This window comes from Notamacropus eugenii, chromosome 3 (genome assembly GCF_028372415.1).
Source record: "Notamacropus eugenii isolate mMacEug1 chromosome 3, mMacEug1.pri_v2, whole genome shotgun sequence".
NCBI lineage: Eukaryota > Metazoa > Chordata > Mammalia > Diprotodontia > Macropodidae > Notamacropus > Notamacropus eugenii.
Window position 1 is genome coordinate 292769722 of NC_092874.1, and position 15471 is coordinate 292785192.

The following is a 15471-nucleotide window of genomic DNA, read 5'->3' on the forward strand; positions in this document are numbered from 1 at the left end:
CAACATATAACAAGTGGAGGCTCTGCCAGTGACTCACTGATCATGGTTTCATAGGCCTCCACAGAGAGGGAAGAAATATGGGTCCAGGATGAGCCAAACACCATCAACAACGTCCAATGTGTGGAATTCTAAGATGCTAGATCTAGAACAGGAAGGAACCTTAGAGGTCATCATTACAGATGAGGTTACTGAAACCTAAAGAAATTAAGCGACTTGCCCAGGGTCACACTGGTGACCTTCATCTACTGGGATGAAACTGAACCCAGGTCTTCCTGACTCCTTGTCTTAGCTGCCATGATGCCAACTGACATTTACATGGCTTCATTAATAGCTAGTATTTATCTAGTATTAAAAAAATTCAAAAGAAGTTTACCAATGTTATCTCATTTGATCCTCACAACAGTCCTGTGAGGGATCAGCTATTATTATCTCCTTTTACAGATGGGAACTTGAAGCTCAGAAGGGTTGAATGACTTGACCAGGGTCACACAACTAGTAATTTTCAGAGGTGGAATCTGAGACTAGATTTTCTCCTATCCACACCATCCCATTTCTTACTGGTATTGCTTAACCTAATTTCTTTATCACAGGGGAACATTCTTGGAAGAGGAAGAAAGAAGGCAAATAAGAATTTTTTTAAAAAGTCAGAATATTGGATTTGTCAGAATCCCCAGATTTGAATTCTTCTTCTATCACTTATGTGTAATTTTGGGCAATTAATTTTTCCATCCTGAGTTAGAGTTTCTTCATCTGTAAAATGAGAGGATTACATCTGGGGGGCTTCCTCCCAGTTCTTGCCCATTAATCCTACCCATCCCTCCCATCCCACATGATTCCCTCCCTGACTCTCTACTCTGGACCCTCAGATTGAGGTCAAGGGAAGACTGAGAGTGAGACTTGGTTTGTAAGGAAATCCACCACCTCCCTCCATCCCCGCAAATATCCCCCACCTTCTCTCCTTTGCCCGGCTGCCAAGCAGCATCTTGGCCCCTACTGGTCTGGGCCCTGCTCAGGCGCTCAGATTTCAGATCTATTTGTTTCTTTTAAAAGGCTGCCTGCCTTGTGATGACTTTCCTGCCCACATACAAGGTTCTCTGGGACTGACATCAATGGCTCTGTCTGCCTTGCCTCCCAGCCTTGTCCATCTCCCTTGTCATCTCTCTCCTCCCAAGTCTCATTCATCTTCTCAAGGGGAGGAAAGCACCAGATCCAGACAGACAAATTGATTTCAGGTCCTTTATTAAGACCAGGAGAGTCACACCCATTAACTGAGAACATTCTCTTTCCCTCTCCCTCTTCTCCCTCTCTCTCTCTCTCTCTCTCTCTCTCTCTTATCCTCCTCCTCCTCCCATCCTCCACCCCATGGTGTCTTGAGTGTCTCCAACTTTTTCAGGAACCATCTGTCACAGCTGCCATCCCCAAGGAATGCTGGGGGCACTGACTGTGACAGCCTTGGGGGAGAGAAAGAAAAAGAGGAAAGGAAAGACAGAGTCCACAGTTGAAGACCTAATCAAAGGCAGAATGGAAGCCATTAGGGACCCAGATGGTGGGAAGAAGGAGGTCTGAACCATGTCACTATCCCTTCCCCTGATTCTCTCTCCACTCTTTGATTTTCCCTGCCTGGCAAAAAGCAAACTGTCACTGCCCCCCAAAAAGGAAGCCAAGGGGTATATCCACAAAAGTGCCTCCAGGAAAGATGACCAGCTACCCCTCCCAAGGGCTCAGGTCTCCACCTTTGGAAGGCCAAGGAGAAAATGAAAATCATGGACCCTTGGCAGAATTACTCTGGCCAGTTGGTAACAGATAAGAAGTATCCCCTGAGCACCTTCCCCTCTTCTTCCATCCCCATGTCTCAGTCTGTTAGGGTATCCCCAAACCCAAAGCTAAGGTACTACTTGAGTAGAAGCTAACTACTTGACTCAGGGGTCGGGCAAGAAGGACGACAGCCAGTGGGGGGGTCCTGACCACCAGCTAGCTCCATCTTCAGCCTGCTCTAACCCTGGAATCCAAACTCCTTGTACTTGGCCGCCATGTCATGGCGGAAAAGTTCCAGGGCCTTCTTCATGGCAGCCTGGGCATCTGCACCGAAGTCTCCAGCATGTTTGCTCTGGATCACTTGGATAATGGCGTCTGAGATGAACTGCCAACGTGGAGAAAAGGAGAGAAAAGGGAAAAGGGTATGGGGAGAGAGAGAGAGAGAGAAAAGGAAAGACAGGGTCATTGAGGGTTCAGTATCAGCCAATGTTGGGAGGAAAGCCTTTAAAGATCCAGGGGGTGGGAGGAGGGGGAGCTGTGGTGAGACCAGCGGAATTCAAAGGGGAGGGAGGGGGAGCAGGACCAGATGCTCCTATTCCAAATCTGGAAGGAGAGCTGAGGGGTGGAAGACAGAGCTGAATGGGGAAAGGGCCTCACGGATAGGGTTCTCTGATTACAGTCAGAACATATGGAACCAATTTTGACCACAGGAAATGGAAGGAGGTTGGACTCTTGGGGAAGTTACAGACAGTATTAACTGGACTTAAATATAGGAGCAGACAGATCCCAGCACTTTAGAAAAAAAGAGCAAAGCAACATCTCTGCTAGGTGGTACAATGGCTAGAGTGAGGGTGTGGCACATAGTAAGTGCTGTTATGTTAGCTCTGGCTATTATTCTTGACTAAGCAAGTCAAATGACCTCTCTGAGCCTCAGTTCTTTCATCTGTACAATGGGTACTTTCCAGGGTCGATGGGAGGAATTACATAGATACAAGTGCTTTGCCAACCTTATGGCACTATATAAATGCTGACTCCTGCTAGACTTTGTGAGCACCTTGCAAGTTTTGGGGATTTGCTGGGGGTTTTTTGTTCCCCCAGGGCTTGGTACTTGGTGCTTGGTACATAGAAGACACTCAATCAATTCTAGTTGACTGGCGTGTGTGTGTGTGTGTGTGTGTGTGTGTGTGTGTGTATAAAATCTTTCTATTTTTTTTTTAGATGGTGCCTGTGTAGGATACTTCCATTGGAGAAAGTCAATCTGTCAATGCAGGTCAGCACTATCTCTGAAATTTACTCCTAGAGAGTGACTTGGGGGCACTGAAAGATTAAGGGTCACATGGCCAGTATGGGGTAGAAATGAGACTTGAACCCAGAGCTTCCTGATTTCTGTGGGCACTGCAGCCTCTCTTAGGACAGGTTTTATCATTCTTATTTTATAGGTGAAGAAACGGGAGTTCAGAGAAGGTCATTTATAGTCTATAATCAGTAACCAGTCTCCTTTCTAAGGCATTTTAAGGTTTGCAAAGCACCTCCCTTCACAACAACCCTCTGAGACAAGTATCGTCACCCCCTCCCTTTGACAGATGAGAAAACTGAGACTCAAAGAGACATGAGTTGTCTGTGATCACACAGTGATTAAGTGCCTGAGGCAGGGTTCCTAGCCTGCTGTACATTGGTGGATGGCTTTCAGATGGGGACTCAGGGCTCCTGGGGAGAACTGTTGGATAGAATGAACAGATGGGCAGAATTCACTAGGGTTGTCAAACAAGTTGGTCTCTGCATTAAAAATTAAAAACAAACCCTCTGGCAACAGGTGGGAAGGAGAAGTAGCCACACATGGCAGCCTTCTTGTTGTGTCCCTTGGGAGATAGCTCTTGCCCCACAGTGCATTTCATCTCCAGCCTAAGGGCCTCCACTTGTCCAACAGGTTTCTAGCAATAAAATACCTATGTCTCTCCATGTTAACCAGCTTCTCAGGTGGCCTCACAAGACCAGTATCTATTGCTCATGTTGGGGACAGCAATAGCATTGCTGCTTCCTGTTTGTGAAAACATTTGTACTTTTGGGCTAAGAACTTTAGCTCTGTTCAACTGGCCCTGAAATCAGGCCCGTGAAAGGTCTGAGACTGTGAGCAACAAGAGGAGGCAGCAGAGAACATTGGTGTGAGCACTGGACCTGAAGTCAGAGGACCTGTTCAAATTGAGCAAGTGGCTTAACTTCCCTGTGCCTCAGTTCCTCATCTGTAAAATGAGAGAGGTTGAACTCAAAGGCTTATAAAGTCTCTTCTAGCTCTAAGTCTACAACACTGCATAATTCTGGCCTTCTACTACCTAGGAGACCTTGGAGTAAGTGATTTCAGTTTCCCCATCTATAACACAAGATGATTGGTCTGATTGACCATCAGGAGGAAAGAGCACATTGGAAAGAGTGTCAAACTTATAGTCAGAGAAGCTCTACTACTTTTTCCTTCTTTGACATTAGGCATGTTGCTCTGTGCCTCAGTTTTTTTATCTGTAAAATGAGAGGCTTGCCCTAGATAAGGCCCTTTCCAACTTGAAGTCAATGGCCCCACCATGAGAAGTCTGTGTTGTGTAGTGTTGACCAGGTCCTTCCCTCCTTCCCCCCTCCCAATGCTGTTTTCTCTACAAGTCAGCTCTAGCTTCTGACCTCTAGGAACTGGACGGGGATTTTGTGCTTGGTGGCATGGGACTGGGCCAGGGGCTTCAGCTCCGCTTCATGATGGCCCTTCTTCTTCAGGATGTTCCCCAGGGCAGTGAGTACTGTTATGCCGTGCTTCTTAAGGTCTTCCGAAGCTTTCATTTCATCCTCAGACTTCAGGTGCTTAAATTTGTCAAATTTCTCCAGGGTCTCAGGGTGGCCCTTAAAGAGTCTGGGAATCAAAAGAGAGAACTGACTCAGGGAGGGCCTTGGAGCTTGGGGAAGGCCAGGGAAGGTCATGGGAGGCCAAGGATCATGGGATTTCAAGCACTTTGGCTATCATGGAATGTAGGTTCAGTGTCCGGCTCTACTAGCCATGAACCTTGTTAACTTGGCAAGTCACCGCCTCCTCCACCCTCCTCTAAGGGTCAACCTCTCTTTTCACAGATGAGGAACTGAGATCTCAAATCCAGCCTTAGACACTGTGACCCTGGGCAAGTCCCTTCACCCTGTTTGTCTCAGTTTCCTCATCTGTAAAGTGAGCTGATAATAGACTATCTTTCTATGTATATATGTGTATATACGTATATATGTGTGTGTGTATGTCTATACATAATTTTATTTACGGTATTTAATTTTCTATTAAATTATCTAGGCATTTACTATATGTTTGTTGATTACATTAATGCGTTTAAGTATGTATATATGTGTATGTGTCTATATATTTATGAATATATTTAAATATAATTTTCTATATTGTATTTAATTTTCTATTAAATTAACTTGGCATTTAAATGTTTGCTGATTGTATTTAATGTGTGTATCTATGTGTGTACATATATATGTGTGTGTGTGTATATACATATATATATTATCTCTGTAAATGTTACTGGCACATCGTAGCATTGACAGAGATAAATTTTCTACATATATACTCTACTAGGTATGCTATAAAAATGTTAGGTGATGGTGATGATGGTGATGACGACAGCCATGGGAGGCATTTAAAGCATTTCCCCGCCCTGAAGTTGCTGTTGGCACACCATGGTTCTCATTTGGCACACCATGGTTCTCATTGCTAACTTGGTGCTGCTTTAATGAAATGACCAAGTTAGTAGGTGCTGGATGGTGTTTGCTGACTGGAATGTAAGCACGTGTTCTGTGTCATCCTGACAGCCTAGCAGAGACACCGACACGCTAAGCTAGGCCTGTCAATGAGTCCCTCAGAACGCTAGCCTGCAGAAGTTTTATTGTCCCTGTAATTTGTTTACCAGGCTACCAACAAGTATTTATTCAACAGTAATCGTGAGCCTAAAGCTATGCCGGGTCTGGGGCCCAATCCAGCAGTCTCCTGTCCATCTGTCCAGGCCTGCAGCAGTCACCTTGGCCAGGAATGCCACTTGTCTGGTTCTAATCTCCCTTGGCATGTTGGGAGCTGTCACCAGTTCTGGGAAGAGGAGGCAGTGCACCTTCTGAGCTAGCCTCCCCCTCCCCCCACCCAGGACTAGCTTGCCTACATTCTTAAAATAACAGGAGAACAGAGGGAAAAACAGGGCTAGGGGGGCTTTAAGATTGAGGCTTGGTCCACTTTCAAGCCTACACAGAGATGTCATTCAAATATTTTCACATGGGGTGGTGGGATGGTGGTGGCAGGTACACAGGGATAGGCTGGCTGAAGGTGCCAGCCTAGAAGTTGGTTGGGTGCCCTAGTGACAGGACCCTAGAAATATCATGATCTAGAGACACATGGTAAAAGGTGAGGAGACAGGAGTCCCCAAATTACCTTGAGAAGGGAGTGCTCACAGATGGCAAAGCCCTGGGACAAAGACCCGGTTACCTGTCCTAGTTATGGCTCAGATCTCACACACACACACATACACAGCAGAGAGAAAGAGATATATTAGATACCTGTTGACAAATATGTAGACAGAGAAACACTAACACACAGACCGCAAAAAGTAAGTTACGTTTACACAGTATTATACAAAGTACCTAGATGAATGATCTCATTTAATATTCAACACCAAGGGAGTCAAGAATTTGTTTCATGTCTCGCACCGTTACTTACTAGCTGTGTGGCCCTGAGCAAGTCCTTTCCCTTTTTTTAGGTCATTCATCTTTCAAGTGGGGACTCTAAGCCCATTAAAATATAAACTCCTTCAGGGCAGGTCTATCATCTTATCTTTCTACAGTGTTTGGCACCTAAACGGCCCATAGGCACGTATGAGGTACTTAGAAAGTCCTTGCTGGATTGGATTAGATTGAAGATAATAATAATTATGCCATAATTATAACAAAGAATTCTTTGTTTTTGGATCACAAGAGCTCAGCACAGTGCCTGGGACATACAGTAGGTGCTTATTAATTGCTTATTGACTTGTTATTGATATTATCTACAGTCTTCATGGGGTTGTCAGGAGGAAAGCAGTTTGTAAACTGTGAAGGGTTACAGAACTGTGAACAACCACTATCTTAGGTAGGACAAATATCATTATGCCCATTTCACAGACAAGGAAACGGAGGGTCAGAGCTAAAGTGATATGCCTTAGGCCATTTCGTAGGTAAGAGATAGAGCAGAAAGTCAGACCTAAGTCTTTATAATTCCAAATCCAGTCCCCCTCCCTACCTCTCACCATCTCTCATCACTCCCAGTCACCAAATCTCTTTTCCAAATCCCAAGCTTTTATCTCAGACATAAATATACACACAGGCATGATTATTAGTATCAGAACAGATGCATCATTATTATTCATTCGTTTCTAATTAAATACACTATTTCAATTCGCTATTGCAATACTTTTAAAGTAGCATCCTGGGGAAAACCCTAGATTTGAATTTCAAATCCTGGGTTGACTTATTATCTATGCTACCTTAGCATCTCCTTCTGGGGCTGCCTCAGTTTCCTCTTCCTGTAAAATGATGGTTTGACTGGATGACTTGTCAGGTCTCTTCCAGGGCTTCATCCAGCCCAGAAAAGAGTCTAGAGAAAGCATGAGAACTGTCTTCAAAGATATTAAAGGCCACCCCCCACCTCCGGGACAAAGGTCTCTACTGGCTCTGCTTGGCCAAAGGGGTCAGCACCAGGTGGAAGCAGCCCAATGGAAGATTTAAGCTCTGTAGAGACAAACTTCTGAACTGTCCAGCAGTGGAACAGGCTGACTCAGAAGGCTGGACATTCTTCCCCAGTGGAGGTTCTCCAACATCACCTGGATGACCATCCATCAGTGAATGTCACTCTTTATTATATCTGGACACTTATTGCCTCCCTTCCTGAGAGAGTTTCAGGTCAAGGAATGTTTTAGTTTTGCTTTTATGCTCTTAGTGTCTAACAGTGGCCAGAACATTTGCCCCTGGATATGTGATTTCATTGATATATGGAACCCCATGTAGGGAAACTTCTTCTACCAATGAAGAGTCATGCCTGCTCTGAAGCCTAGAGGCTGGAGAGGTTAAGGAGATCTCCCCAGGTCAAACACTTTGTGTACAAGGAGGGACTTGAACTCAGGCCTTCCTGACTCTAGTTTCAGTTCCCTAGGTGATTAATAACTGCTTGTAGAGGAAATTAATGAATGCATAGATAAATGTTGTAGAAAGGGTCCTTGTTCAACATGCCTTGGACAACAGGGCATTGGAGGACCCTGTATCTTTGAGCTTCTGTGAGTCTATTAGACACCCACATACAGTTAAAAATAGGCACCAAGATACAAAGATACACAATGATCCTTACAGTCACACTGACACAGCCACACAGCTATTGTTCACATACACACACACACACACACACACACACACACACACATTTTCTGCAATCTTCTGCTTTCGGTACTGAGCCTCTGCTTCAGGCCAGACAGGACCTCTCAGCAACTGTGTCCGATGTTAGCTGATCCCAGTGGAGCCCCCTCCAAAGGCCACATGCATCACTGTCTACTTTCAGCCTATACCTTTCACCCAAGGGTCTCAAATTCATTACTAATATTATCAGGCAGCCACTATTCTTATCCTGCTCTGACAGTGGGAGAAGCCAGAGCTTAAGGAGAGGAAGGGATTGGCCTCTCATTCCAGAGGGAGCCTGGTCCAAAAATAAGGGGCCAAGGGCCTATGATACCTACTGGCTAGGGCAGAGCCAGGCAGAACAAATAATTAGGGAGCTTTATGAGTTTTCATCTGTTTTCAGGCACGCCTCCCGTTTCCCTTGGAAACACAAACCACAAAAGAGACAAAACCCAGGGCTCGGGAGTCGCATTTCTCTCTTTGTCTCTCTCTGTTCTTTGTACTTTCTCTGTCTCACTCTCTCTCTGTCTCTCTATCTGTCTCACTCCGTCTCTCTATCTCCCTGTATCCCCGCTTCTCCTCTCCTCCCCTCCCCTTTTCTTTCTCTCTCTCCTCTCCCTTCCTCTCTCTCTCTCTCTCTCTCTCTCTCTCTCTCTCTCTCTCTCTCTCTCTCTCTCTCTCTCTCTCTCTCTCTCAGAGACCATTGGAGATGTACAGTCTAAGGGACCTGGGTTCCAGACTCAGTTTAGCCACGTACACAGCTTACCCAGGAGATCTTGGGCAAATCACAGTCCTTTTCTGAGCCTCCATTTCCTAACTGGACAAAGGAAAGGACTGGATGATCTCAGAGGAGAAAGGATCTCGTAGGCTGCTTTGTTCACCTATCTCCTTGCAGGACTCCTCTCTATAATATATAGACCAGAGGACCACCCTACCCCCACTTTCTAGGTGCCCTCTAAGGTCCCTTTCAGGCCTCCCATTCCAGGATTCTTAAGCCCTTCTCCCTCTTCATGCTCACATCCCAGCCAGCCCCTCCCTCCCCCCCTCCCCCCCATTCTGGGAGTACTCAGGCCTATTTTTTGAAGGTGTGCTGGGAGGGACTTGGCTCATCAGAGCACCTGGTTCCCTGCCTGCTGAACGATCCCGCATAAACACAGCTGCCTCCCTTGTGGCCCCTCACCCCACAGCTGGTGCCTCTGAGCCATAACAAGGTAATGAGAGGTGAGGATCACACGGACCATGGGCCATGGACCCAGGAGGACACTTGCTGGGCTGGAGGGGAGCCTAGAAGAGCAGAATCCAACCATGCTCATCTCAGTAAATGGGCAGAAGGAATTTAAAAGATTATTTTTTTAATCCTGAATCATTTTTTTCTGTTATTTATCCCACTGTCTCCCTGGTAGCTGGCAAGAAAGTCCTTCTGACAAGCTAGTGTGGGGGAGTCAGCCTCCCAGACACCCATGAAACAAAGACAGACGAGACAGGAGGCAGTAGAGAGACACCCCACTCCCCATCCCCAAGAAGTTTCTAGGCTTCCACAGATGCAGGAAAGAAATCCCTTCAAGAGACCCAGTGAAAACAAAAGGATTCTGGTTCCTTACCTGTAAAATGGGAGCATTGGACTAGGGGAACCTTGGATGTTCTCTCTGCCCCCGGTTCTATAACTGTATTATTTCTTCCCTGTGAGCCTCAGTTTCCTTCTCTATTACAGGAGAGGGCTGGATTCAATGATCTCTCAAGTCGCTCCTCTCAAATCTACCATCCCTGTGTTCATCATAGGGGCAAGTGAGAGGCACAGAAGGTTCCAGTGTTGTTTCTTCCCACCAGCTTGCTGTGTATCCTTGGATGCATTGCTTAACTTGCCTGAACCTCCTCTGCAAAATAGGGAGATTGAACTAAGTGATATCTGAGTTCCCTTTGAGCTCCGATATTGAGTGATACTATAATAAAGGTAGAACTGTAATAGCACCGTCATCATCATCACTGACATCTCTAGAGTGCAAAATGCTTTCCATTCATTATCTTCCAAGCCTCCCACCTGCCCCTGAGAAATAAAGATTAAAGCTTGGTTTCTAGTGCCATCTTTTATATTAACTCAGTGTGTGGCCCTAGATCATTTTCCTTCTTCAGGTCCCAGTTTCCTTGCATCTGAGATGAGTTGACCTCTGAGATCGTCCTCAACTCCCAAATTCCGTAATAAAGAACTTGAACCTTTTATCTAGGTCTTTAAAGTTCTTTTTCCATGGGCAAATGGAAAAGTGGAAGTGTGGCTTGCTAAGAGGAAGCCTGCATTCCAAATCCAATGACCTGGGGGCAGAAATTCTCGCTGTTACTTACTCCCTGCATGACCAGTCAAGTGACTTCCTCCATCTGAGGTCTGTGAGCTATTCCAAACATTCACTACCTGCGCATCTCTGTAAAGTGAGGACCTGGTCCATAAGGTCCCTTCTGTATCTATTTTCTTATGATCTTTCTTTGCTTCCATTTCCCCATCTACAATATATGGGGTCGGACTACATGGCTCCTAAGATCCCCTCCAGCTCAAAATTTGTGATTCTAAAATTGGTCAAATGAAAGAATGTAAGGTGGAGATTCTTTGTTCCTATAATCTGTCCAAGGTCCCCAAGAGACCATAAAAATGGGAAAGGGTCCCACATGTACAAAAATATTTATAGCAGCCCTCTTTGTGGTGACCAAAAACTGGAAATCAAGGGGATGCCCATCAATTGGGGAATGGCTGAATAAATTATGGTATGGGAATGTAATGGAATACTATTGCATTACAAGAAATGATGAACAGGAAGACTTCAGAGAGGCCTGGAAAGACTTACATGATCTGATGCTGAGTGAGAGGAGCAGAACCAGGAGAACTTTGTGCACAGCAACAACCACAGTGTGTGAGCTTTTCTGGTATTGGAACTTCATTGCAATGCAAGGACTTAAAAAAATTCCTGATGGTCTTTTAAGGCAAAATATCTTCTACATCAAGAGAAAGAACTATGGAATTCAATCGCAGAATGTAGCAGATCATTTTCTTTTTTTGTGTATTACATTTTGGTTTGTTATATGATTTCTCCCAGTCATTTTAATTCTTCTATGCAGCATGACTATAGTGAAAATGTATTTAATAGGAATGTATGTGTAGAACCTATATAAAATTGTATGCCATCTCAGAGAGGGAGGGGGAAGCTAGGGGAGAGGGAGGGAAAAAAAATCTAAATTATATGGTAGTGATTGTAGAACACTGAAAATAAATAAAATTAATTTAAAAAAAAGAAAGCACTTAAAAAAATAATCTGTCCAAGGTCCAAAAGTAAGACCAGTAGCCAAGGTGGGAATGAGCCTAGAATGGATATTAGCAAGGATCCAAGAGTTCTGATACTGAGAATGTTGAGCCATCCTCCTCCTCACCTCCTCACCTCAGAAATGCAAATGGCCACCTCCCAAAGAAAGCCACTCTTGAATTTAATTCCTTCAGAGACAGAGACAGAGTGGCATTCCTGATGACTCCTTTGCCATTATAATCTGAGCCATGGGACAAACAAGTGGTACCCCAAGGACTCGGCAGACTTCCAGAGTCGTCCTTTCCTGGGCTTTTTTTAAAAGCATGGGCTTTTAAGACCTTTGGAAAGCCTCCTATCTCTTGTGTCCAAAATGATCCTGGGGGAGGCAGGGGGGAAGAAAAATGTTTCTCAAAAGGCAATGACCTCTGGGTCCCCAGCCCAGCTGCTAAACCAATGTCCTTTCAAAAGGCACAAACTCTTCGAGCAGGGGAGAAGATTCCAACCAGATCTCTACCCTATTGTTGCCACCACCCAAAAAGTAGCAGCTCAAAGGCCACCCGCCCCCCCCCACATCCTCACACTAGAATTCAGAGGTTCATAGACTATGGGACCTAGAAAGGAACTTAGAACATAGAATAGAAGGGTTGGGAGAAAACTTAGAACCTAAAATATCAGGTCTTGAAGGATCCTTAAAACATGGAATATCAGATGTAAGAGAGACCTTGGACAGAGAATGTCAGAGTTAGGAGACATTAGGATGTGGACCATCAGAGCTGAGAAGGATCTTAGAACACAGAATGTCAGAACTAAAAGGAACGCTAGAAATCATTTAGACCAATGCCCTTATTTCTCAGAAAAGGAAATGGACCTAGGGAGAGATGGGTACTAGCTTGTAAGCTCCACGGGGGCAACAGCCAAGTTCCACTAAGGTGCTGGAGATTGACTGGGGGTCCTCAGATTTCTGCACAGCCCCTATGTTGGGCTTCCTGGTTCCCTCCACCACAATTTGACTTTCTGCTTTGGTTCCCGAGGCTTCCCAAGTCCAGGAAGAAGAAGGGATCATTTTTTTTCCTATTTTTCTGAAGGCCTCAGCTCATCCCCCCAATCCCAGGTCAGCTGAAGTCTGGCCAGCTGCCCTCCTATCAGGGAAATGACCCAGACGTTAAGGGAAGCTCAAGGTGAGAGAACGGAAAACTGGAGAAGACGTTTGGCCAAGACGGAAGATGGAAAAGGATAGCTTTTCCAGCTGCTACCAAGATCAAAGGTTCATATATGTGGGTCTGGAAAGGACCTCACAGATTCATAGGGGAGGAAGCCAAGGCCCAGAGACCAGACCTGACTTAACCAGGATCACACAGGTGATAAGAGGCAGAACCAAGATTTGAATCCAGGCCCTCTGGCACCAAACCTACTGATTCTTTGTTTCCCTTCATCCTGGAGAAAGAAAATTTCAGTGATGAGCTCAAGCTAGGAACAGATGCCCAGCCACCCTCCTTGGGTATACAGTGAGAATGTGCATTGGATCCCCAAGCCAGACACCTGTTATTTAGAGCTTGGAAGCAATCATAGATTTAGAACCTGAGGGAACCCCAGAAGCCAGCTAGTCTCACCCCTTCATTTTACAGATGAGGAAACTGAGGCAGACAACCTGACTCTGCCCCTAACTCAGTGTGTCCTTGGACAAGTTACATCTGCACTCTAATCCTCAATTTCCCCATTTATATAATGAGGTATTGGACTATGTGCTGCAAGGTCCTCCTGGCTTGAGTCAGGTGTCTGTGTGAGTGTTTGTGTGCATTTTCCAAAGGACAGATCACATGCACATATATAAATATATGAAACTATTTGCTTATGGCATATATATATATGATATATTTTATTACAATACCATAGTATATGTCATGTTATAATAAATGTGATAATAAACGCTTTATACAAATTTCAGCTAATGAAATGGGAAAGCTAGAACACTCCCACATGTTGTAATAACAGTCTCAATAATTTCCACATCTAAAGAACGTTAATGTTTGTATCAGTGTGACTGAAGAGATCCCAAGCTGGCCCACAGAGGACGTGGTTGGGAAGGAGGGAAGGGAAGGAAAGCTCCATCTCTGAGCTGATGTGGTTCCAGCTAGAGACTAGTGAAGACCCAACACAAAGACAAGTGAAGGTTAATTAGAAACAAAAGACAAAGGCCGATCTGGAACCAAGTCAAAGCATCTCTACCATTATGGTGGAAGTCACTGAGAAAATAGGCCAATATTCTCCCTTTAACACAACAGGAAAGCTGAGGCCCAGAGAATGGAAGGAACTGGCTCAAAACCACACAATAAGTGACCCAGGAACCTGGAGACTGATCTACAAAAGACTGAGGGTGCTCACAGCCTTTGCAGAGGCTCATCAACTGATAAGTAAAATGCAGTAGACATCTGCCCAGGATGGAAAAGGGAGAACAGCTTTTTCAGCTCCTACCAAGATCAAGTAAGTGGCAGTAAAACACATCTGTGTATCACCCCTTCATTCTCTCTTCTGATTAGGCCTCCTGGGGAGCTAGGACTCCTGGGTCTGGTCCCCAGCCCTGCCTATGAATATCTGACATATTGCATCGGAAAGCACTCCAACCAGTCCTGTGTTCAAATCCTGGTTCTGCCCAACTTTCTTTGTGATTTGGGGCCAGCCATTTCTTTTCCCTGGACCTCATTTTTTCCGTGTGTTAAATGAAGTTGGACTAAATGATCTTGAAGAAGTCTAAAAACTCTGGATTTGGAGGCTGAGGATAAGCATTTGAATCTAGGCTCTAGGACTGAATAGCTGAGTGTCCGAACGAGTCACTCACCTCTCTGTCTTTCATTTCCTCTCTCTGTCTAAGGGGTGGGGAGGAGTGCACCAGATGCTCCCTTAAGGCTCATTCCAGCTCACCAATTCTTGACCCAATGGCCAGGAAGGGAGGAGGGTCTGCCTTGAGATCCTCACTCAAGGCAGTCAGCTTTGGTGGGTGGGTAGGTGGGTGGCCACGGTCTGCCCCCTCCTTACCTGATCAGCACGTCCTGCCCATGGCCACCGACATCTGTCTCCACCTTTCCCCAGATATTCAGCACCAGCTGCCATTCTCCATCACTGAGTCCCATGATGCTGCCCAAAGAAGATGAGTAAGATTGTCAGTTGTCCCCAAGTCTCGAGGTGGGTTTGGAAGCAGCTCCAGCCTGCCAGGGGCCTTTATACTCGCCTTGGGGCCTGGCCCCTCCTCTCAGTTGACAGCCCCAGACTTGCTCTCCCTGTCATCCCAGTCTGGGTTCTAATCTCTTTCTTTCATGCTCACATGGAAGTTATTTTCGGTCCAGTGCCATTGTGGGCCTGCCCAGAACCCGGGCCACCTGCTGGGGGAGGGGTGCAGCGAGCCTAGGGCTAGTGGCCTCCTGAGGCAAGCCGAAAGGGCACTGGCCAGTCCCTTGCCAGAAACCTGTAACTCAACTCTACCCTTCTGGCAGGGGACTAGAAGAGGCACAGCAGGCCTCCAAGCTTGGGATTCCAACTTCTTGGCCCTAACTTTGGGGCCACAAGACTTGCTTACCTTATTTAGAACCCTTTCCCTGACCTTCCTTAAGTGATCTCAAAACTCTGAAGGTGAGAGGGGGAAGGCACCCTCTTCCCCCAACACAACCAACTGTTTTCTGCCAGGCGTTTCCCTTCATTCAGTCATTCAAAAAACTTTTGCTAAGCACCTACTATGTGAGGGCAAGACTGTTTGGCATGGGAGAGAGAGCTATGTCAGAGGATCATAGATTGGAGCTGGAAAGAACTTGGGAGGTCATCCAATCCAACCCCCTCTCTGATTTTGCAAATAAGGAAACTGAGGCAAAGAAAAGAAAAAAATGTCCAGGGTCCTATAGGTAAGAAAATAGCAGATCCAAAGTTAAACCCAGGTCTCTGAGTCTAAATAGAGGACTCTTTCCACTTTACTTCATGATCCCTCCAATGAATAAGAATGCAGGTGGAAATCAAT

General features: G+C 45.6%; 1 protein-coding gene across 1 annotated transcript; it reads right to left on the reverse strand.

Moving 5' to 3' along the window:
• Positions 1 to 1222: 1222 nt before the first annotated feature.
• On the reverse strand, positions 1223 to 14685 carry MB (myoglobin). The gene is made up of 3 exons (XM_072655880.1): positions 14502 to 14685; positions 4423 to 4645; positions 1223 to 2140 (listed from the first exon to the last, which is right to left on the reverse strand). Exons 1-3 carry the CDS (start codon positions 14594 to 14596, stop codon positions 1994 to 1996), a joined length of 465 nt encoding a protein of 154 aa, XP_072511981.1. The 5' UTR covers positions 14597 to 14685; the 3' UTR covers positions 1223 to 1993.
• Between the last annotated feature and the right edge of the window lie 786 nt (positions 14686 to 15471).